The sequence below is a fragment of the Apaloderma vittatum genome, unplaced genomic scaffold, assembly GCF_000703405.1.
Source record: "Apaloderma vittatum isolate BGI_N311 unplaced genomic scaffold, ASM70340v1 scaffold25645, whole genome shotgun sequence".
Lineage (NCBI taxonomy): Eukaryota > Metazoa > Chordata > Aves > Trogoniformes > Trogonidae > Apaloderma > Apaloderma vittatum.
This window is the reverse complement of record NW_009719286.1, coordinates 62,230-87,300: the sequence shown is the minus strand read 5'-3', so window position 1 is coordinate 87,300 and position 25,071 is coordinate 62,230. Positions and strand designations below refer to the sequence as shown.

The window sequence follows — 25,071 nt, the reverse complement described above, 5'->3', positions numbered from 1 at the left end:
AGAGATGGTGAAGTAGAAAACTATACTACATTTTATACGAAATATACCTTCACAATTTTGAGCACATTAACAAAAAAAATGAGTTGCCAGTGTATTCCTGCCTACTTCAATTTTTATCAACATGTTTTAAAAAGCAAATTTAAGTTTTACAAAATTTTTATGACTATTACTTAATGTCAGACAGGAAGAAAACCAAAGATAGTATTTTCAGTCCCAGCACCTGCCAAGGTAAGTGATTAAGACATAGTAAACTTTGCTAGCTTTCTCCAAGGTCTGTGTATAACACAGGGTGACTGGTGAGGCCATTTGTGTTTCTTACACACTTCTGTCAATCTTCTCCCCAAGCCGGGCCAAACTCTAACTTAACCCCTCTTGTCATTTTAGCATATGAATAAAAATACCCTTTCCTTTCAGGTGGATTTAATCTGAAAACTCTTCTTTACTTTCGTTATGCAGCTCCAGTATTAGAATGACTCCTCAGATTGGTAACTCCTCAGACTACAACTGCAGCCAACAGCAGGTTATACAGCTAGTCTTTATTTCCACATCAGACAATATTCAAAATCCTATAAAACAAGGAGACCACACAAACCTTCCCTAAACTAACAGAGCTTTGCTAGTGAAAGCAAGTTTCATCAAACTCACAGAGGATTGGCCTATTCAGCCCTCTTGGTTATTGCGCGAGTCGAATGAACATCTCCTCCCTTCCAGGGTATTTCTGAAAATTCAGGGGTTTTGGGGAGAAACTCTGAAACCAAGACTGCATTGCAGTGGGCTCCACTCTGTCTACTTCAAGGGTGAGAAAATCCCATGTCAGCTCCATGGGAAACAGAGGGCATGGCCCAGGTTGAAGCTCCTCATGAGGCACCAGTGAGGGCAGGAAAAATGCTGGATGCTACTGTGCCTGAAAGTGTGAGTTATTTGTTTCCATAAAGCTCTGACAGTGCTCAGCAGGGAAATATGATCAATATCCTTCAAAACTGTATCATGAATATGCACTGCAACACTTGACATATGCCTAGTATGTGCTATTCAGATAAAACCTGCAAATGTCATACAAGCTAATTTCAAGTCAGAGGTTTAAAATGAGATGAAAAAAAAAGGGGGGTTAACGTTCTTCGTAAGATGAGAGTATTACAGTAGGAATTCACTTTTAAAGCCAAATACAAAAAGTTTATTTCATGCAACTTACATCTGTCTAAAATTAGAATGGGTATCTAGATGACTTTAATCACAGCGATAACGTACAGAAATCAACTCATATTCAAATTGTATCTCCCAGTGAGATAACATTTTCTAATAATAGGCCAGAAAAAATCTACCATGTTGTTAATACAGATCTAAAATAGGAATGAAGCCATTTAAGTCCTCATAAGACATTATATTTGATGAAAATAGCTATTATTACCCTATCATATCCGCAGTACCAGAACAGGGAGCAAATTATGGTACACTTTTAAAATATTAATTGAAAGTACAGTTCACTATTGTGAAATGAAAGCATAAGGGTTGTATATTTTATACAGAAATAAGTGTTTTGAGAAAACATAGGAAAAAACAATGGATATGTCTCTGCAGTGAACTTCTTAACTTGTTTTAAAGGTTTTAAATGTCAAACGATTTGCACTGATTTTCATCCCATACCAAACCTGTATCAATTAAATCTATGGACCTGGTAAGCATTTTTCATGCCTTTCAAAAGGAAATGTGGCCTGGAGGTAGGCTGAAAACTGCCCAGAGGGCACCACTCAATGGTTTAAGCCCTGCAGGGTTCAGTTTTCAAGCCCAGGTCAAACATCCCACCAGTGACTGAGGCGAGGCCACAGACTACGTGCTAAAAAGTTTGCAGATGACATTAAATTCAGAGGATGAGAAGGGCAATGCCAAATGGGCATTGCTCGGGGGCATCGCTCGGCCCGAGTACGGGGCCAGAAGACACTTCAAGAGGTTCAGTAGAAAGGCAGAAGTCTGTACCTGGGGAGGAAAAATCCCACGTGCCGGGAAGGGATGGTGGAGGGGCAGCAGCCCTGCCGAGGGGTAGCAGCCCTGCCAAGGGGTGCCAGGCTGCAAAGGAGCCGACAGCACGTCCTCATGGAGATGTGGGGAACCCTCTCCTGCGCCTCGCTGGCAGGGGATGCTGAAAAGTCTGCCATCCCCCACGACTGAGTACTGGTGAAATTTCACGGGTTGTCTGAAAATCATAATTTGGACAGAAGCCACCAGAACGATCCTCTGTTAACTCGTTCTCTTTAGAAACAGCACAAAACAGGTCATGACGTCCCGCAAGGTTACAGGAACTATTTAATGACAGTTTTAACACAGAATCTGGAGAATTCTGCGCTGTAAGAAATTGCTTTATGGTACATCTGCTAGCACTTTCCTATTTCAGCTTAAGATAGCCAATATTTTGTGATGTATTGTTTTGTGTTTCCTCCACTTGCTAATTAACTAACATTCAGTAGGCTTAAGAAGTCTCTTTAATAGAAACATTTAGCATATCACAGATTTTTTTTGAATTCTAAAAATGTTAATGCTATTTTTATTTCAATGAGTGTCAAACAAACAATTGTAAAAAATAATTAGATCAGTAATAGCATCTTTAGGATTCACGAAGTTTCAGTTTGCATTGCAAATAATGGCAATCATGAAGTATTAGCAGAACACTGTAAAACTAAATACCTTAATTCTGTATTTAAATTAAAACTCAACTTTCAAAAAAATTTGAGGACATGCAGTTTCTGTCACTCAAATGTACTTGCAGTCATACACACACAATGCTTTCTAATATCACAGTGAACTGCACAGAAAGACTGGAGCATAAGGTGAGCAAATGTTTAATAATCTTGTTTTCAAAGAAAGTGACAAAATAATTAATTGCTATTTTGCTCACAGTGCATCAATTTGATTCGTAGTGTAATGTCATTAAAGCAAGTAAGACAAAGTTAACCAAATATGATTAAAAAACCCAAGCTTTGATGTATTTTCATTTTCTTACATTAACAGTTGCAGAACTTAAAAAAATAAAATCAGACTAAGTTCAACTAGGAAAAAAGAAGATACCATTCTTTGAATAATTCAAAATTTTCTTGGAAAGAAATCTTGTTAATCTGCACACAGCTTTTTTTTATACAAATATTCATAAGCAAAACAGGCTTTTTATACCAAATATTCATCATCAATTCATGAGCATTCACAATTCTTAAAAAGCCTACTTAATATTTTCTTTCTTTTTTCATAGCTCTTCCTGATAACAGAACTATGTTAAGACATTGGAATCCACTAGGAACTAGTTACTCTGCCAGTTGCTTTGCCATACAAAAAGGAGGGAGAACTAAACGCATATTAAATAATCAAAGTAATCTCAGTTCTGTAGAGACCTGACTGCAAAAGGAAGAAGCAGGCAGAGAGCTGGGTATGTGTAGGAATCTTCTGAGAATTGTTCGAGGAGCTCTGCTGGCAGGATCATGTACCTATCTAATCATATTTTGTTTAGGTCTCAGCACTCAAATCAATCTTATATAGTAATATTCAAGTGTGCTATGTATGCTGTGTGTATGTAGAAAGAAATATAATGCATATACATGAAATCTAACCTATCATCAGTGGATGGAGGTATAACACATGCATAAATGGAAGACTAGATCAAGATCACACAGCATGGAATGCAGTTTTTACCTAATAAAATCAGAGATTTTTCCTTTTATCAAAATCTGCCCTCCTACTGCTTAATGTTTCAGAGACTTTCAAATAGAAAGCGCCAAGCCTTCTCCCACATATATTAACTGAGGCTTGGCAACACACAAGACACTTGGTCCTTAATCAAAAAATATAGAATCACTTTATGAAAAACTGTAAAATATAATTTTGCACAAAAGCTATTTTGGCAACACAAGTAAGAGTTGTTAGTTACAATGCACAGGAGCCTCTGCCATACTCTCAAATATAAATTTAGATAAGAAAAGTGGATGGGGAAAAAACAGAGCCAGTAAAGTAAACAGTGTGTGCGGCAGAAAATACTTGCATTTACAGTACCATCCAGCTTCTGGAGAGAAGCCAGAGACCTTCCCATTAAATCTTTCTGTGCTTTTAACACTGTTGCAAAGCTTCAGGGAATTCTAATTGTATAAACAGTTAGGGGGAAATGAGATTCACTGTGAGACCATGTCCAGCCAGTGGTAAAAGTGATGGTTGCATCTCAGCATCAGTCATTTAGAGCACGAAATTTCCAACTAGCATTTCATAGGCATTTACCAAAATTGTCTTAAATTCAACCAGTTAGCAGTTTCTTTTCTGATTATACAGTCAGCTTCCCAAAGCTAAAGCATGTACAGTAGATGTTTGGTTGACTTTTGATTTTAAATAAAGCAGGTTCTCCAGTATTTATATCATGATAACATTCTAGTGCTTTAAAAATCTGCCCTTCACACAAGCCTAAGCATACATATTTTAAAATTACTTACTGTACAACTTCATATTTTGTTTAAGGCATGAAAAATGGCATATGAATGGGAACAGCTTCCAGAAAAGCATATTTTTTTGACAAAGGCCAGTCCCAGCACATCACATCAAAGGACTAACCTAAAGCCAGAAATGACAGTGTTGTGACCCAAGAGTTTTTAACAAAAATAGTTGAAACAAAATGGATTTTTTTCTCTTTTTCTTCCTTTTTTTTTTAATTTACTTTAAATTACATTACTCTTAATGTCTGTTTAAAGCACCGGTTGCAGTTTTGTGTTTACCACCTCTTCCGAGTGACTTTGGATAACTCATCTGCTTCTTTTGTTCTGAAATTTCAATGTATGAAACTTTAAAAGGCTTCTGTTTCTTTTTTTTTTTCCTTTTTTTTTCTTTAATGGCTGCTGCAAAATTAAAAAGATCCAGAAGTGGTCAGGGGCCTGGTCTAATGCACTTTCAGAAGTCCATTATAAAGATGAATATAAATGAGAATGATAGGTTTTTCCGTAGACCCACAAACCACGCTTAGCTATAAGAAACATATTGTGCATAGTTATTTTTTTTCTTCGAGTGATATGTCTACTAGATCTACATTCTCAGTTTACCAGAGTACGGGAATTTCTACTTTACTAAAGCCAGGATCCTTTCGCAGTTCCCAGTAGGTGTCATTGGTAACCCAGGCTTCTCTTTGATTAGCATCAATAACTTTTCTGCAGAAAAGGGAAAAAAGAAAAAAAAAAGTCTGAGCATAGATCTCTGTTCTTATGCAATATGAAATCAAATTCCAGACCCCTCTGATCTAACCCAATACTAAATCTGTTTTTGTATTTCCAAAGGACACAAGAACTGCCAGAGATTTAAAAATAAAAATCAACCTCTACCTGCGTCAGAAGTGGAAGGTTCAGAAAACAGGGAAGATCACAGATCTATTGCCTGATCTGTCTGAGCAGGTCTTAAAGGCAGATAAAGCCTCTTTGGCCATTACAGAGTCTGATTATGTGCAGGGGATCAACCCAAAGATCTAGATTACAGAATGCAACCCTTTTACCCTTTATATTGTTTGTCTCCTCTGTATTTTGCTCATCCTCCACTACAAAACCACATCAAGCATGTTCAAATCCTTTCACTCTTGATTCCCCATGCTAAACATCAGGCTATATGGCATGACTGTACCTTGTTTCAGAAGAATGCTTAATTAAAAACAAAAAGAAATTAAAAAAAAGCCCCTCACCTCAAAAATAAATAAATTGTAAGTGTATATACATAAATTTACATATACAATTTATAGAGATATATGTATGATGTTGTTCAGGTCATTATTTATTTATTTATGCAATGACTTAACAACATAGTTAAATCTTAGAACCTAATATTATACTTCTATTCCACTTTAAAGTTTAAAAACCAAGGGATTCAGCAGGCTTGCATAGCTGCTGACCATTGTGAGCAAATGATCTTTCAATTATGATTTAAACTATGTAAAAATTGTTTCAGGCAGAAATCAATATCTGACTATTTTTCTTAAAATTGCCATTTTTCAGGTTTTCACAATTAACAGACTACATTGGTGGCAATTCTTGTAGTACTTTGTCCAGTCACACTATAGAAAACAGAGACTTACTACTGAAATGAATACTCACTTGAAAAATTTGGGTACGTATTCAATGCCATTTTCTTCCATGTACCGCCTCCGACCTCTCTGGAGTTCCTCTATTCTTAGTTTCTCAGATGCTGCTGCTTCTATATTTCCTTCTTCCAGAAGCCTGTATGAATAACAGCAGGTCCTATAGCAATCATACAGCGTCTAGAATAAGGGATTTTCTAGCACCCATCGACACAAAAGACAAGCAGAAGACAAGCCTGTGGTTTGTCTTGTACCCAGTTTCAGATCTAGTCATAAAATAAGAATAACCGAGGTGTGACTCCCCAGTCACATGTACCTGACCTATAGCCTAAGGCACTCACGTTCTTTAGTGACTTTAGGACATCACAGACATTGAAGTAGCATGAACTGAGAGTTAGGAGGGAATTAATGTTGCTTCTATTCATAGCAGGAGGGCATGACATTTCAGAGCCTGTCTTTCCAGTCAGTTATGAGGAATCCTACCTCACCCCAAAGACCCCATGGCACTATTACACCAACAAGACAATTTCTACTTTCCCTCAACTGGGTAAAGCAGAAATTTGCTTGCAAGCAGAATCCTGCAAAGCTTAGTTCAGACTTAAGTGAAGACATAGACAAAAGGGAATACTCAGCCAAGCCCAGCCTTAAACCCACCAAATATTAAGTGTATAAATAAGCATTCTTGCCTTTGATCTGGCCTGAATCGTGCATCTGTTGAAGGAAGAAGATCTTTCAGTAAAGGATCTAATTCATTGAGCTCAATAGCAAACCTTGTGAAGCCATAATAACGTTCATAATTGGTTGGCATGGAGCCTGTATGAATATGTATGAGAAAGAAACAAAGCTTTTTAAACTATTATTCATTTACTAATTTCTTTATTAAATTATAACAGCAAAAATATTAATCTATCTTATATGCAATTAAAAAACATCAAAAGCTATTCTCTAGGTGGAACAACATTCAATAAATATTAATTTCAACTGCTTATCCTGCAGAAGTTTTAATTAGATGCTAATAGATTAAAAAACTTTTATCACCTTTCTTCCTTTTTAAATAAAAATTATTGTTTTCAAGATCTGCATGTTAATCATAGTTTCGTGTTCCCTGGGAAGTGGGCTTATCTAATGTCTCTATAAAAGCTAACTTTAACCGATCTTCAGAGTTATTTTTGGAACATAAAGGACACTCACAGACTGACTCAGCACTATTCAACACCCTCAGCACTAACAGCAGCCACAGTGGACATTGCAGAGAGTAGGCTGCAAAGCAGGGTTCAGAATTCTGACAAGAATTACAATTCCTGCATAATAACTCTGCACATAGGAAAGATGCTGTAGGTGCAAAGGATGACTAATTCAACCTCAATGCCTCTAAGTAAGCAGTAAGGAAGTTGAAATCTGCTCCTGAAATCACAGCAGCTCACCATCTCTAAGGACATTAGAGCATTAAGCATTAGCTTTAGCATTAAGACCTTAGCATTGAGACAAAAACAATAAACTGCCACCTCTTATTTGTTGAACCCAAATAAGCTCCCCTGCTCTCTGTGAAAAGGCAGGCAGGCCCAGACATTCATTTTTAATTTTGTTCCGATGTTGACCACAAGACCTCAGAATATCTGACCAGGAGTCAGACTGAGATCTAGAAGACTATACCCTGTAAGAACATTTCCATTTACCTCTATGTAAATTCTTGTTTATTTGTCTTGACAGAAATTTCATCTCTCCAGTAGTATTTTGTGTATTTAAAATGATGGCTAGAACAGTTTTACACAGTTTAGGGTTAAACTATAGTGCCTGTCAGAGTTTATTACAAGCTTCTTACCTGGCCTCCATATGCATTTGGCTGACGGTGCAACCCCACAATAAAGGCCTTCATGCCACTTTCCAAAAAGGCGATGAACCACTTTCCCTTCCTGATCTATCACAACACCCTGGACCTCATTTACATTTGAATTCCAGTAGTTCACCTGCAAGTTTAACACAGAATTACTAGTTCACACTGGTTTTTGCATTACCCATTGTAGCAATACAGATACTGCATGAATCTTAATACATGGCATCAACTGTCCAAATTTTGTACGGGAACAGCTCACCTGGAACCAAGAAAATCAGAATTCAAAATTCAGATCTACACATCTGAGAACTATACTGGTGTTCATTAACCCGATTAAAAAAAAAAAAAAAAGATATTTTGAATGTTGCAAGATCAGAACCAACTAACTCCCCTCTCTCCATGTGGAGAAACACTGAATATACCTGTGCGGAAATCCTTTGAGGAGTGCTGCACACTACTGCTTGCAGCAGGGAAGAAGTACAAATACTATCACTTGTTATTTGTTGCTTTCTGTTTCACTTGTCTGCTTTTCTTTTCTTAGGCACATTTATTTCTTACACCTTCCCCTACTGAGCCAATTGCCCATTCTCAAAACATTAATTAAAATGCAATCCTCAGATGTACAGTAGTGCACCACTGCTAACACTACAATGGTATTGATGTATTTTGTTGCAATATGAAGACAAACTTACTTTTAGGGAAAATAATTGCTGGTAACATAGTTATACAGTGATCTGTTTATATATAGACTCCTCGCCTAGATATTAAAATACTATGAACCAAAACAGCATTATTTAATCTAAAGAGATACAATATGACGGCCAAATTCTAGCAGAAGTAAAATGGCACAGAAGTGGCTTTGTGTTTTCACTGTGGTAATGGAAAAGACATTTTATTTTTAACCTAAAACCAACAACAGTATAGCAGACAGCTATATAGCAATGCAACACACTGATATCAAATGTTCAATGGAATAGAGTCATACTACTTGATATAGAAATTTCATTTGACAATTTATGCATTTACAAATGTTTAGTAAGACAAAAATGTGGAATGTGGATTTCAGGAATAGTGAAGAACAGCTTGGTGTATTCTTAAACTATGCAGTTTTATGAATGTATGACATGTATTAGGATACATATGTTACCTTGACAAATGTGAGTTTACAAATACAAACACTGCTTTTTGTGTTTCTGATAGTTATCTCTCCATAGTGTTCTATCCATCTCCTTCCACTAAGAATATTATGTATGCAAGTAGTGACTTTGTTCCAGACATAGTAGTCTCCATACCTAAGAACAAATTAACAGGTAGTTGGTAACATACATTAATCATGTTCACTATAGACAAAAAAAGTAAAACAGCTCCATTATCATAAATACAAGACCACATTCCTCAAAAACTTTTGAAACAATAGTTTACTTTAATAAAGCTCTAATTCTCCAGAGAGAAGCTCTCCTACGCTCTAGTGTAGAGAACTGAAGAACTGAAGAACTGAGAACTGTGAACCACAGATCAAAACATTATGAACCACTGAAGCCCTGCACGGCACATTCACGGTCCTCAGAGCATTAGGTGGTTTGGCCACAATTCCTTGAGGGGCCTTAGGGCAGTAACCCAAAGAGAAACATAAGGCTGAATTGAGGCTACAAGCAGACTGTGTAATTAAATTACAAACAGAATAAAATAAATCTGGAAAGGAGGTAGCAGAAAAGAAGTAGGAAGCAGGAGCTCAGTGACACATCATTCCTTTCTCTCTGAAACAACTACTCAGAGTCTGAGCATCTTTATTGTCAAACAAGGGAATAAAATGAGGGAATCACATTGTGAAAAGCACGTTCTCCTTCAGAGATAAAGAGCAAGCATGAAGACAGAAGATAAAGATGCTCCTGAGTGCATTTACTTCAATTTCATGAGATGCATAAAGAGGTAGAGTGGTGTCATACTGTTAGAGGCAGAAAGAAAAGCTGGCTGCAGTGTACAGGAGCTGGAATAGTACTGCAAAACCAGCAGGTATGTTTAAAGCATCCTCTCCTTGCATATTGTCAGGACTTACCACTTGCAACTAGGTTTAACCTGTGGTGAAATTTCTTCTCACAGCTCTGTCAACATCTCAAATATATGTTTTGGCTTATCTACATATTGAAAAATGACCTTAAATTGTTACTAGTGGCTGTTCTGAGGGAACATTCAGCAGTATGGAGAGCCTTAGGACAGTGCTAGTTGCTGATAGTCCTATACTACAGCCTTGTTCTGAACAGTTGACCACTACTATACATGCAAAACTTGTGTTCTCTCTCCTAAAACCTTTCTATCCTGCTCTGTCCATTGCTTTTTAGTTTGCATATGTTTCCTTCAAAGGTGCAAGTGGATCTTCAGACTCAAAAACACTTCAGTATCGCCACCTGTACACTCAGCAGAGATTTGATCTAGGCACTAACTCTCACAGTGCAATTCATGTCTGCATACACTTCCTCCAATCCATTCCCAAGGCAGCACAGATTAGATTGTAGCAAAGACTGAAAATAAAAATAGAACAGTAGCTTACTTCGGAAGAGTCACGTTCAAGGTTCCAACTGGCAGAATTTCCATTGATTTCCCCCAGAATTTGTTTTTCCACCTGATATCTAAATACAATAGTGAAAGATTTACAAAACTGAAAAGACTGCAGTCTCCCTCTTGCAGCGATCTGTGTGGCACATGAGACGATCAATGTTTAAATCATCCAGTTTAAAACAGAACAGCATGAGGTTGCCATGAAAATACAAAAAAAAAAAACAACCTGAAAAATTACGTTAGGTCAGAAAAACTAAAGATAGGTTTGATTTTCTTCTAGGAGTCATGCCTGTGCTACATTATTGTCAAATCTCTCATGAAAACATTTAATACAAATTAAATGCATGTGCCAGAGCTGCTTGTTCAACTGTGTAAAAAGAACTGCTTGTGTTTGTAAGAAATAACCATATTCTTGACAAAAATCTTTAAGCAGAAAAGTATAAAGTGACTGCAAGTGACAAGGGAAGCTCTAACACATCTGCTCGCTCTTTAGAATGTCAATTTGGAGTGAAATTATTTAGCGCATCAGTTTGTAATACGTTACTACAAAATAATAAGTATAGAAGTTTTGAGTAAACTCCAAATGCAGAGCTCAGCTTGTACAAAGTACTTGCTAATAAAAAAGGAGTTTATGCTTTTGAATTAAAAAAGTATACCTTGCCAAAACACAAAGTTCTTCGATTCACAGTGACAGGCCGAAATGGGAGGATGGTGGCTAACCTGGAAAACAGTTTGGCTGAGTCAAAAACAATTCATTTTCATTTCTACGACGATACAATTGTTACTGCAATATGAAAATACTGCATAACTCACATTATTTATTAGCCTATGTTGCTATGAAAACAGATGTAACTTAAGTTTACTTAAAACACTATGTACTTAAAACACTTCCTTGCGATTACTGTGAAAATATACACTTTCTAGCATTTAATGAAGTTCACTCATATTAACATTTCTTTGCTACTAAGAAAGAAAACCATTCTAACTAGAAAAAAAAAAAATTTCTCTAGAAAACTGAGAAACCAAACTCTAAGACTAAAGAGAAGTGTCTGTCTAGAAACAAGCTTTACCTGCTCTGAGAAAAATCGAAATCCTTTGTCTTCTCTAATACATTCATAAGTTTCACCAAGCACTGGGTTAAATGGCTTGCTTCCTGCTCTAAAGTAGGTGGAGGCATAGCCTGATGCTGCAAAAGCAGCTATGAGAACCTGTGAAAATACAGACAAGAATGTGAGAATAGGCAGAGATTCTTGTGATTACACCAATCCCTATGTGCTATCACATAACTCACTCAAAGTGAAATCAAGATTAATGAAACATGCCTTGAGAGTGAGACCATACATCTCAGCCAGAACCAGTATAAATTGTATTTCTTTTATTAATATAATTTATTTTTCTTCATAGCCTCAGTCAGTCTCTTCCAACAGTCCTTTAAAATAACAATCTGCACATAGTACTGTTTTTCTACCTTTGACAAGGGTCATCGCTAATAAACTAAAATACAGACTCTGTTCTAACACTTTCTGTGAACAAATTTTATATGACAACTTCTAATGACAAGACCTCATATCGTTTTCCTACAGAAACTATTTTATTCAGTGCCAGACACAAACGGCTCTCACTCAGGATTTTATTAATGCAGAGTTATCTCAGCAGCATACACAAGTGCAGTCTTATCAGCCCCCATGTCTACAGGTACAACCTAAATTTAGAAATCTCTAAATCAGGCCCAGATGGGAGAAATAAGGTAAGTGATATGCCATGGTAATTTAGATTACAATTCCTTTTAAAAGAATGAAATATATAGATATATCTCACAATAGACACTCAGAAGTCCACAAAAATTCTAAAAAAGCAATATGAGGATAAATATCACTCAGCTATGGATAATCTGTTAACAGCAGGGTGAACCTTAAACAGGTCCCCCTCTCCCCATACTAATGAGGACATAACACTTGTATGAGCTCATATATATGTTTTGTTCTCTGTGTAATGGGTGCTCCATTCTTGAATTTATATTATTCATAACTGCAGCACCAAAAGAATTAATGCTCTTTTCATTCAGCAGTGCTTTTCATCAACAGTGAAAAACTTTATTCTTCCAAAATCTTTTTCATCGATTTACCTATAAGACACTGCAGAGAAATGAGGGGGTTTACTATTCTTATGATAGATAGAGCAGTGGGAAGGATAAAAAGCTTACACTACTTTTTTATGCTTATTTAAGAAAGCAAAGTCCTGATCTTTCAGAGAACGTGAAGAAGCAGGTAATATATTCATTCACAGTACTGCTACCACTTATGCTTTGGGTATCCAGCACTTCTGCAAAGTAGTCCCACACGTCTCAGTCCGGGTATGCAATTTGCATTTTTAAGGTCCCTGTTAAAAAGTTTGGCTTGTGTCCCCAGTATCATCCTGGATATCTGTAGCAGAGAAGGAGACTGAATCCATGTTTCCAAGGAAGCTTCCAGTTGCAGTATGGCTTTTCCTTCCTGAACTCTCCCAATTACTTCAATACTCACCTTCCAAGCTTTTCAAAAAGGGAGGCAGAGTCCTACAGGCAAAAGCAGCCTGCTTTATTCAGTACAACCCTGCACAGTCCTTACAGGATCTCCCTTTTATGAGGAACATAAGGAGTCTTGTAGGAAAACAGCATGTTTTGATACATAACTCAACTTTGTATCACAGACAGGTCCAACTTCTTCAGTGGCAGGGACATAATGCCAGTGCTTAGGACCCCCCACTTTCCTGCAGGCCATGTGAACACGGCAGCTCATGGACCCAAGTGTGTGCCTATATGTTAACCACAGGCAACCTGTCTTCTCCAAATTATCCATAGTGCTGCCAACCCATGCCAGAGAGCAGCAGGTATATGTTCAGCAATACTACTGTCAGCTTTCCCCTAATAGCCTTTTCCCATTTCTTCTTCTGAGAAGAAGACATGACAGATCAAAAAACCCTGAAAGGTGAAAGTAGGCTGTTGGCTGTCAGTTAAAAAAAACAAGACATACTTACAGGGGAGCTGAAGTCTGGCTGCCCAGGCAAACTTTGTTTTGGTCTTTTGGAACTTCTCTATTAGAAATTGCCTAGGACAACAGCTTATTGACACTACAAAGCAGCCACAGGCTTGATCAGCTCTTTGAAACTGCTGAACTTGACCAGTGAAAGCCATGAAAGGAGGCTGCAGGGACAACGCCTACAAATACAGTCCCAGAGAGTGAGATGAGTCTTCACATCAATGACTCACTATTGCAGGACTTGGTTCAAAGTCAAGAAAACTCCCTCAGCCTTGTTCAGATCAAATCTATCACCCATAGTTTTTCACAGCATTAATCCGACGCAGCAGGGAGGTCTGTCAGTGAATAGGAAGAGCAACACAGAACTCTGCAGACACCTCCACCCAACAGCTCCCTTTTTAATATAAACGTAAGAAGTGATCCACTAAATTTATTACCATGCGCTCATAAGGGTCATCTGTTTCAGCAGCTTTGTCCAAGAGTTCGCTGTATTCCAGCTCTTCGCAAAGATGTTGCAAGGTATTCAGAGGTTCATTTAGCTCAACTGGCATGGATACCTTGGAAAGATCTTTGCCAATGTTGTTTCTCAAAATATTCCACAGATTGATGTTACTGGTGTCAGGGCTGGGAGCTGGGAGACAGGTTCTCCGTCCATTCCTGAATGCGCCTCCTGTTAGCTCACCATTAAGAACTGGGGAGGGAAATAACCATTACCATAAGAAAAAGCACCAGATTAAGAAAAAAAGACATCCATTGAACCAAACCACCACCAGAACAAGCAATTGCAATTTCACTGATTTTACAGAATCACAGAATGTGAATCACAGAATCACAGAATGTCAGGGGTTGGAAGGGACCTCAAAAGATCATCTAGTCCAGACCCCCTGCCAGAGCAGGATCACCTACAGTAGATCGGAAATCATTTCAGATCGCAGATCATTTCAGTTGAGTTGGTCTTGTATAGACACGCAATAAATCTGGTACACAAGCACAAGCAATGTAATTTCACAAAGTTTAAAACATAGCAGTATACTTTGCCGAGAAATGTTGTCTGCAACACTGGTGTTGTCCTCAGATATGTTATCACTCACATCACTGATATAAGATTCATCATCAGAAGCCTAAAACATAAATAAAATATCAGTTGAGTACTTATAAAATATACTGACAAATTACACAGAGATAAGTTAAACACAAATATTCAAAGAAACCATCTCTACTCAGAGCTTTTAACTAAATCAACTGGATGTTTCAACTAGCCCATACTCTCAATCCACTAAAAGTGTCAAAACAAATGCCATTGTCTCCTTAATGCTTCTGAATTCCTTATTATGAAGACAAATACTGATATTAAATTTGCAGAAGAGTGACTGAGATCAGAGATGAACAAAAAATTTAAAACGTAACACGCTGGGGATGGGAGCCAGAAGAGATAGTCAGATTTGTGCTCTTTATAAAGAACCAGACAATAAATCACAGCTGTGTTTCTGCAGAAAGTTTATATAAACATAGACCTATAGTTTTGCAAAACAAGAACTACATCAATGTTAAGACTATTTTTCAGATTTTTTTTTTAAAAATACATTATTTGGAAATATTACTTTTAAAATATTTTTCAGTATTTACTGATGACAGAGCATTTATTATAAGGTCTATATCATTTTGGGGTGATTTTGTAGAGTTTCCATTTTGTTTATACCATACAGACACACCAATTTTCCATGCTGATACAGACAATCCAGACTATTGAGGTAACATCTACTTTACACCCACCAGAAGCAGTAAGGAACCATTCCATTCTTCAGATGAGCAACTCTAGCTGTTGTTGCACCAACTCATGGCATGTAAGCAATCATTGTCAAAGAGAAAATATGGTGGCACACTCTTATTTCTTTTTACAGAAGAGTTGTGGTAAACCTCAGCACTACTGCGGCTTTACAAAAAGATATTTTTTAAAAAATAAATAAATTTTAAACATTTAACAATTTATTCAGGATATCACAGGAAAGCTGTGGACAGCAACATGATTTGGGTGCCTGAACTCTGTTCGACTGCTTCCACTTTGAGCCTGAGTGACCCAATTTTTCAGGCTTTTGTCTGTTTCTCTGATTACAGAGAATAACTTTATATGTAAACTAGAAGTCTATTTCTTAAAGAGTATTTAAAAATCTTAATTAGTTGACTGCATAGTTAGGCATAATTTCTTCCCTCTGTCATCCTTCTCTGAAAGTGCCATAGTCTAGCCAGGACATGCACTGAACATAAGTTATTGATACAAACAACTTTCTACTTAGTTTTACACTTTAAGGAATGTCTGCACCCCATCACAAGGAAGCCTCAGGTTCATTTATCTACACTTTATACATTCTGACACCTTTTTATTCTAAGCAGCATTACTGAAAAAAACTAAATTATTCACTAGTGTTAGCAATACCTCTATCTGTCCAACAATGAAGCTGCACTATGCTGTCCCAGCCTACCTCGTTTTCTGATGAGCTGGCAGATAGAAGCACTTCCTGTGCATCAAAGAACTCTGAAACGGATTCGGACATAGAGAGCCTGCTCTCATTAGAAACTTGCTGAGATAGTGGCAAACCGACATGAATTTGTTCACCCGCCTGTAAATAAAACACAGAAAAATAAAAATATTATTTCTAGGATAAAGGAAATACGCAGAGAAGGGGTAAATCCCCTGAATAATTTTTCTACACCAAATATAAGCACAGACAGTAAAGACAGGATTTTAGCAGGGGATTATGTGCACCTAACAGATGAGACTTTGACAATTACTAAATGAAGTGCATTTTGAGCACTGAGATACGTGTCTTCATCTGAGGCCTACTCAGCACCAACTGTCAAGTTTTAGCAGCGCAAATAATCACAGATCTAGTTCTGTATCCAGAGGAATTATTTTGTGGACGATAGCTGCATTGTGTCAGACAAGTTTAAGCATGAAATTCAGGTGAAAATACGCCTGGTCATAACAAATTACATCACTGGGAGCTAGCTCTGATACAATCAAAACTCAAATATAAAATTTTATAAGGTCAGGAAGCGATAAGTTACTTTCAGAACAAATACACTTGTGAACCAGTTTATTAACAAACATCTAAAATATTGATTATTCAGGAGGATGGCTATAATATACAGTTATGTGCTTTATTCCATGTTTGTACTCCAAATCTAATCTGAATTCCGCCCTTTACACTGGCTCAATACTACTACAGGAAAAAATTCTTTATGGTTTCTTATAAAGAGAATTTAACAAAAAAAGGCAAGAGTTCAACATTGTGTTTTGTGTGTATTAGCAGGGGGGCAAGCTAACTTAAATAGTGGAACCTATGTTGCTCTTCCTGCTATTGATGGGAGGAATATCAGGTTTCAGCATGTTACCCACCAGGTTACTGCTTTAAAAAAGGGGAAAAATAATAAGATTCGCTCTTTGGATCATTCCCCCAAAGGAGATGCTGCTGTGGAGGCAAACAAGCTTCCAACTTAATCCCTTAATTTATACAGCATGTTGCCTCTGGGAGATAATACAGATGAAACTACTGAAGCCCTTCGAACAGATAGCTCTTCAGATTACAACTCCATCCCCATTAATCTTACTACAGAAGTCCTGCAAATGGTTTTGATGACATCTTAATCCTGTACAATTATTCTATATAGTTACCTCAAAATGCACTAACAAAAAAAAAAATCATAAACAAGCCAGGAGGTCAAAAAACATTCATTTTCCACTGAGGCTTATAAGCTTGCAGATCATTTATGAATTATAATGGAAACAGAAGCTCGGTTCCATGTTATCTTTGCAGGAAGTGATTAATAGTTTAAGTTTTTGTACAAGACAGAGCAACTTGGAGAAATATACATGCTCCTACCTGAAAAAGGTGTTCACACAGACATTACCTACTCACTGCAAGATTTATATACATAAAGCAATCAAGAGAAGTGAATGAGAGATCTGGGAACCTCTTTGATAAACTCCTTCAGACACACTTGCACCAAGACAGCAATGTACATATGAAAAAGAAACAGGTAACAAACAAAAAACCCCAGCAAAATAGAAGAAATGGTCATTGCTCAGAACTTCACTGCAGATTGCTGTGCTGTGGCACTGCTTCACTTCTACCTTCTGCTGCCAGTCTCCAACATGATGGACTCTTAGAAAAATTGTTCGGACATTTTCAAAAAGCAAGTAAGCAAAAGTCATTGGAAACATTTTTTTTTACCTTTCTTTCCTATCAGAAGAAATAATTAGGAGACAAAAGTATGTTAATTGAGGTGGTATATGCATAGAAAAAAAATAGTGGAAATAACAAATGAAAAATACTTCAGTAAAATACAAGCAGAATGGCTGTCAAAGTGACCACATTAATTGTAACATTACAGCTCACAAACTGAGATTTGTCCTTCTCCTGAGGGAAGCTGACTTGGTATTAATACAGATGTTTGGTAATCTGTTGATTACAAAATGAGAAAGAGTAGATGTTGCAAACATGATATTAGCATAGTGCTTGGTTCATAGACTAAATCGTTTGGTTTCAGCAGTGCCACTCAAGATATTAAACATCAGACCCTTTAAGCACTTCCAAGATTAGGCCATTAACCACAGAACTGTTCTGTTGATTTGGCAAGAAACTAAGATAAAGAATTGATTAGCTACTGTGTGTTACATTCAAATACAGTAAAACCTCACTAATTCCCACAGCCAATGATTTGTATTCTAAACCTGGACTCCTTCCCTGTTTCTCTGCAGAGACCAAACTCAGTTCTTTCAGAAGATCTGACACATGTAAAATAAAAGACATACGATTTATTTTATGCAGGGAAAATATAACCTGACTTTTTCTATAAATGAACACTTGCCAATCTGAAAAAAATCTATAATTTGCCAGGAGTGTTTCAGCTATTAGTGAGAATTAGCAAGGTTTGATTGTACTCTAAATTCATTAAAGACCAAAGTCTTACCTCATCAGGACTAGGGATAATATTTACACTGACAACCTGATCACAAATAACAGATTCTGAATGTATTCTGTTCAAGCGACTTCTTAGTTCAGCATTCTGGTTGAGAGCCTTAAAATAAAAATTGCACATTTCATTTAAAATTAAAAAATAAGCATTAAACAGGAAAAAAATAGCTTCTTCCCAGCAAGAAATCACAGAACCTTCTTTCTTCTATTTTCAGAGATATATCTATTTAATTGTTGGATTGTTTTGCCTTCAGAGAATTCCAGGAGCCAGACTGGACAGACATTCTCTCAAAATGTAACAGGGGCATTCTACCCTAATTCTTCAACTCAGTCTTTGGCAAGTATACTGGTGGGTTATGTACATTGCGGAAATGGGGAGTGAATGTAGCAAGAAGGAATGAAACTGCAGAACAACAAACAGGAATAACCCACAAAAATGCCCAAAGAGGTAGTTCTTGGTTTACACCTACATAGACTTTGCTGAACCAAGGTCATCCCCACTTAGAGCCTGCAAAAGGAAACTGCTGCCCTTCCAGCAAAAGCACCACAATTGCTAAAATCAGTGCGTGTTTGCCTGTCCAGACTAATTTGATGTATGTGCACATGTGTACTCATTTCAAACTACTGATTTATTAGATTGTCACAAACACCAGTAGAATTCAACTAGTATCTGCTATTGGTTGACTTTTCTCCTTCTCTAAAGCCCAACTTAGATTATAAATTTGGAAGCATATATACATATTGTCTATTATCTAGAAAGACTTGTGCAAGATTCTGAAATCCAGAAAGAGTGTTACATACCTAGAACATGAACTGACTTATCCCCAGCACTGAGGATTATAGAAAAGAACAACAGATAGCCATACTGTTTTAGTAGAAAATGACTGTTATAATGGAGTAAGAATATTCTTCTGCCTCCCCCTAGCACAGACTGAGGAATAGATTGCGTAAGTGCACTGAAAATAAAGTAGGATCAAAATGAAATAGGTTAGCTTAAACTGCTGCTAAACAGTTTAAATTACCCCATTTTGCTTTGTTCTGAAACAGTTTGGGTGTGTTCACAGCCGCCACCTACCAGGTAGGGAAGGTGATGACTAACAGCAGCCTAGCAGCAGCTTCTTAACTGCTCAGACCTGGTCATGAGACTGGTCAAACTCAGCTGTCTGCTAAGGTCAAATTGCCACTTATTTCCCGCTAAGGCAGTGACATTTAGACTGACACTGGAGGCCAGCAGCAAGAAGAAAACATGATCACCTATTTCATACAAGTTGCTAATATGTCTCCATAGGTCTTAATTAAACCAGGAATGGTTACCTCTATCTCTTGTTCTTAACCTTTCTTTATTACAACACACAGTAATCAATCTGCATAACGTGATGTGTATGCGTATCTACAGAAATATTGTGCATCAGTTTCAATCCCATAGTAAAAACCTCCAACCCAATAACAACAGTGGATGAAATTGTATACACATTTAGGTGAAGTTCTGCTTGCCTTTAAACATCTGCACACATTTCTTGCAGATGCAGTACTCCACATCAATACATTCTTCACAGTAAAAGCTTTTACGTTTCCTTGAAAATTAAAAAATTTGAGTTATTTTGCAGCCTGCGGACTTAGTGTCATTTTATCTCTTCTCTGCTAAAGCCAATGACACTTTGTCCTTTGGCTTAGTGAAAGACATACTAGACAGTAAGAGGTGCGCATCTAAAAATCCAGTTTACTCATGATTAACCTGTAATGCATGATTCCTTTTGCAGTTAGAGACATGGCCATATAAAACAAATCTGAAAATACCTGGTGAAAATTTGAAACTTAATTAAGAAAACAAGAAAAACTCCTTGGCTGTGCTGGAAACAGCTCCAGGAAAAATCTAGCATACGTATAAAAACATTTGATCCTTTTTCTTTACTTTGGAAAACAACACCAGATGTGTGCTTACATAAACAAACGATACCCTTCATCTTCACACGCACTGAGCTCAGGCCTATGTCATAACAGAACATATGTCATAGCTCTGGTCAAGAACTTGGCTTTGTCTTGGCTCCTTTACCTCAGGAAAAGGCCAAAATACAACATTTGGCATGCTAGATGTGTTTTAAATCAAATCAAGAACATACCTGAGAGAGGGACTGTCTGAGGTGTGCTATTTGAGCATTGTGGCCTGTATGATCCTGCTCGGAAACAATCTGCTTAAGCTTCTCCTTCTCTATAGCTATGCTGTTAAAGGCAGACTTCAGAAGAGAATGCACTACGGAAAAAGAAAAAAAGAAGCTACAGGACTGCACAACTGCACACTGACATCTTTTACGATATTTCAGCAATAAAGACAGAGCGTGATATTTCCAATCCACAATTATAAAAGTTTGAAACAAGGACCTGAACTTCAAGTAATCCATGCCAACCTACAGCTTAAGGCTCTAATGTGCATACTGTATGTTCACACATATGTCATCTGAGAATACTCTAGGGAAAGGTGCATATTTCAAAAACCTGTGTCCGATATGTGTTTTTTCTGTCTTTTTAATTTTTATTTTCAGAGTTATAAAAAAATTAGCTCTGCTAAGAGTTCATATTTCACTAATAAAGAGGATTAATTTGTCTTTAAACAGGTTTTGACGATTTTTAAGCCATCTGTCTCACATTTTTCTTACATTTGTTATATAACAGATAGGAAACTGATACCAAATCTTTCTGAAAATTACAGTCTGTAAAATTATCAGGCTGTAAGACCATTCATTTACTGGCAATAAAGTGCCATTTTTAAAGTACATTCTAGTAATAAGCTTTTCTTCTGCTGTTTCCACCGACATAGAAAACATTGCACAAAAATGAATTGCACAATATTACATGTAGAGGTGACAGTCTGATACCTCTTTGGGGAGAAATAAAGCATTTTACTGAGAAAAAAAAATGCTTTCCAATTCAGTTGTGTATTTACAAGATGCAGAAAGCAGTTCAGAAGACCTCTGAAAAAATCTCTTATCAGACACAGTTTGCCTGTCTCTAGATTCACAACATCCATGGAAAATGTAAGTAGGATAATACCTGTCATCTTTACATAAGCCACCAGACCAGCTGAAAATTCTTATACAAGATCATCCAATGCAGATGAATGCTCTGGCTATAACTGAGTGAAGGCAATAAAGAAACAACAGGGGGCAATAAAGGAAAGGTTTGACATTTCCAGTTACCTTTTTGTGCCATGAGGCAGAATTCTTCTTGAAGCTTCATGTACTCAGTAGAGCACTCGAGAGGGTCCGTTACATGGCTTTGGGGAGTCTGAAACTCAATGTCTGCACAGAGGTTGGGATTGGATGAATGCAGTCGAACAGGTGACATTGTAGCACTGAAAGGGACCTACAGGAACAAATAGGGAAGTAAGATTGCATAAGGCACAGTCACCCTTTTGACTCCATTGAAGGAAAATACAAACTTCTGAGACCGAAAGACTGAGTTCCCAATGTGACAAACATGGTAAAAGTGAACATGTAACTTGTAACTTTTGGTACTTATTACTCTCCTAAATCTCAACACAGCTGATGCAGAATTCTCTTGCAATCTTTCACTGAAACAGACAAAAGAAGGCCTCAATAGCCAGCTAACAGCTAACAATGGAGCATTTCAATTCTAGCACTTACAAGAATGGGTCATTTCCTAATGCTTAAAAGATGACTGGAAAATTGACACTTGCCACTTCATATTTGGACATTTGAGAATACATGTAGCATGACTCTGTTGTTACAATACTAACATTTGAAGCATGCAAGTTCCTCCACAGGTCTGGAAGTAGGATATAATATTGTCAAATATACCATTGAAGTTTTTCAGAACTACTGGTAAATCTTGAGTTGAGACTCACTGCACTGGGAACTACGAAGAGGGAAAAAGAACATAGTCTTCCTATACTCTTTCTAGCTAAACAAATGAACAACAAACAACAAAAGAAATCATCAAAACTCCATCTGATTTTCATTTAAAGTACATAAACTACAAATAAATGCAAAGTAATACAGTTTAGTTTATTACATTTCCACTTCTCCTTCTATACTTTTCAGGTACAGTAGTAAAAATATACATCCAAATCTTTGTAAGTTTTATACACACCTATCATGTGTACCTGTATGCTACACATGCAGTGCATGGCTGCCACTGTTACATATATGATGTGTATGTGTGAGCATGCATGTTTTATTTCAAGTTTACCATTTACACACATTTGTATAAAAATCAGGCCAAGAACCCAATTTTCAAATTTGAATGCAAAGGAAAGGCACACAGAACTGCATTTGGTTACTTAAATATTAGCCACTCTTAAACACGTTGAACTAATTTCATTACATTGATCAAGCATTTCCACACTACAGTCCAATGTAATTATTCGAATATGAAAAATGAGGTCAAAATATAAAATGTGTCTTCCAAGGCATGATAAAAAACAGCAGATAACATAAAAAGTCATATTACTAAGAATGCTTATCAACGGATAATTTCTATACTACTGAGTATTTCAAATTGGTACCTTGTTATTTGATTAGAACAGGGAATAGTTTTATCAATCCTTTCCTGTGAAGCTGTCATCAATACACGTTTTAAGTTTCTGATTCCCCAATGAAACCCTCAAAGTCCTTTTGGATCAATTCATCATATCTCATTCCATTTATGAGCATATTCTACAAAACACCATTTTCCGTCCTGTTCCTCCTCAATTTCCATATATATACCACATAAAATAATAGCTCTATGGCACCTACCCAGTATAAACTTTATTCTCTTCTCCCATGTATTTTCATTTGCAGCTACATAAAAAGTACATAATTTTTATTGGACCTCATTTTAGCCTCCTATCAGGAAGACTTTATTAACAGGAGATGTAAAACAAATTCCTTCCCTTTTTACTGGTCATTTAGCCCATTATCTTCTTCACTAGTACCAGACTGCCTCTCTCAACAGTCCAACAAAATAAGGTTGAGTAATGTGACTAAACGTAGGTTAGTTTCAAGTTTCCTTTACAAAACACTTCCTAAATCAGAGAGCACGTTCCCACAACTTTCTGGCTGGAGCACCGCAAAGGTTCCATTGCTCCAGGTCTCTCCAACGAGGACAGAGGAGGCGGCTACATGATAGCTGTGTGTGCAGGGAGCACATATCCAACACTCAAGCCTGCCCAGAAGGCAGGAAAGAAAGCTGACCCCAGCTATAACACAGGAGCTTGAGTGAGAGTGGTGCAGGTTGTTCCAGCCCCACACAGACAGGCAGACCTGCAGGCAGGCTGCCCGCACCCCCGGGGGTATGCTCTTCAGTCACTTTGTGATGAACCTAGCTGAAGAGACCTGCTTTAGATTCACCATTTCTTCCTCATACCTCAGCTGGCCAAGTAATGTTTCTGCAGAGGGGTTTATTGGAAAAATGACGTCTGAAAGCATGTCCTAGAAAGAGCATTTACATGTTCCACAAATACTGTCACACTGCTTGCAAGAAATAGACTTTCACAGAGACAAGTAGCTGCTTTGTCAACTGCTTTAAATACAAGAACCAAAAATACTGAACTGTTGACTGACTTGAACTCTCCTCATATGTATCTTTTAGAAAGGTTTCCAAGCTACTTTCCACAACTGTTGAAGAAATCCGCATTGAAGAAACTTTCATTCTCTTGAATAGGCAACAGTGCAAGAAATACTGCTGATGGACCTCTCGTTCCATTTTTTCCTTTCACTGCTATGCTTTTTCTCTATATCCACAGTGACTTGATTCTGACTTTATCACACTTTTTTGAGGGGTGTTGGTTTTTGTTTACAAGGTTTTTTAAAAAGTATTTAGCTTCCTGATCCATCTGACTGGTTTCCTACACACACACACACACACACACTCTTCTAGACATGACTTCAGATGTACCTTGTCCTGCTTTACACCAAGGGTGTAATACCCACTCATCCATCACCTTCAGAATTACGTGTTTGTGTAGGAACAGACTGTTCCTGGTAGAGTGGGTTGTAAGGAAAACTTCCTCTTTCTGACGTGCATTTAACTGATTTAATTCTGTCAATTCCTCAGTCTATACACAGAGCTTCACTGTCTGGGAGATGCAAGCACTTTGCTACATCAGCCAGGAAGAATAAGCCCTTGCCATGATCACTCCAACAGCTGTAGAGTCATTTTGGTGCCTCTAGTTTTCCCTCCTCCTGCATTTTTTCCATCTCCTTCAAGACCTCCCTCAACAGGCCCTCACTTCTGCTGCACATAACAACTCAGCAATTGATTCCCTAGACTTCTGCTGCTTTGCAATCTAAGTCCAGCTGCATTTGCTCCACTTAAGCACTCCTCCGGACAGCTCTTGTTTCACTACTGCTGGACCTTCTGGGTAGAGTCTCCCACCAACACTGCTCAGCCACGTCATCTGAGAAGGTTGACTTCTCTGGCAGGCAGGTGGACCGCTGAGGTTGGAATAGCAATCAATTATTGAGCACAGCATTCAGCAGCAACTGATTACAGGGGATTATATTTAGATGATTTAATTTGGGAACTGGAGAAACAGTGATTCTTTCTCACGCCTTTTAGGAGGACCTAAGAGTAAAACTGAGTTCTGTGGTCCAGGTAGCAGGAGCTCAA

The 25,071-nt window shown here is 37.5% G+C and overlaps 1 protein-coding gene across 4 annotated transcripts in view; it reads right to left on the bottom strand.

The window, feature by feature from the left end:
- Positions 1 to 5,024: 5,024 nt before the first annotated feature.
- OSBPL6 (oxysterol binding protein-like 6) overlaps positions 5,025 to 25,071 on the bottom strand; it is a 49,658-nt gene continuing 29,611 nt past the window's right edge. For 3 of the 4 annotated variants that reach the window (XM_009870577.1, XM_009870578.1, XM_009870579.1), the window contains 14 exons: positions 21,657 to 21,822; positions 20,583 to 20,713; positions 18,458 to 18,565; positions 15,967 to 16,104; positions 14,520 to 14,607; positions 13,924 to 14,177; positions 11,540 to 11,677; positions 11,126 to 11,189; positions 10,462 to 10,540; positions 9,061 to 9,205; positions 7,902 to 8,046; positions 6,766 to 6,892; positions 6,096 to 6,218; positions 5,025 to 5,165 (listed from right to left, as the gene is read on the bottom strand). In XM_009870577.1, coding sequence (XP_009868879.1) covers positions 5,057 to 5,165; positions 6,096 to 6,218; positions 6,766 to 6,892; positions 7,902 to 8,046; positions 9,061 to 9,205; positions 10,462 to 10,540; positions 11,126 to 11,189; positions 11,540 to 11,677; positions 13,924 to 14,177; positions 14,520 to 14,607; positions 15,967 to 16,104; positions 18,458 to 18,565; positions 20,583 to 20,713; positions 21,657 to 21,822 — 1,815 coding nt within the window. In that variant the 3' untranslated portion in view covers positions 5,025 to 5,056. The remainder of the gene's footprint in view (positions 5,166 to 6,095; positions 6,219 to 6,765; positions 6,893 to 7,901; positions 8,047 to 9,060; positions 9,206 to 10,461; positions 10,541 to 11,125; positions 11,190 to 11,539; positions 11,678 to 13,923; positions 14,178 to 14,519; positions 14,608 to 15,966; positions 16,105 to 18,457; positions 18,566 to 20,582; positions 20,714 to 21,656; positions 21,823 to 25,071) is intronic. The other variant, XM_009870582.1, reaches the window with a different exon arrangement.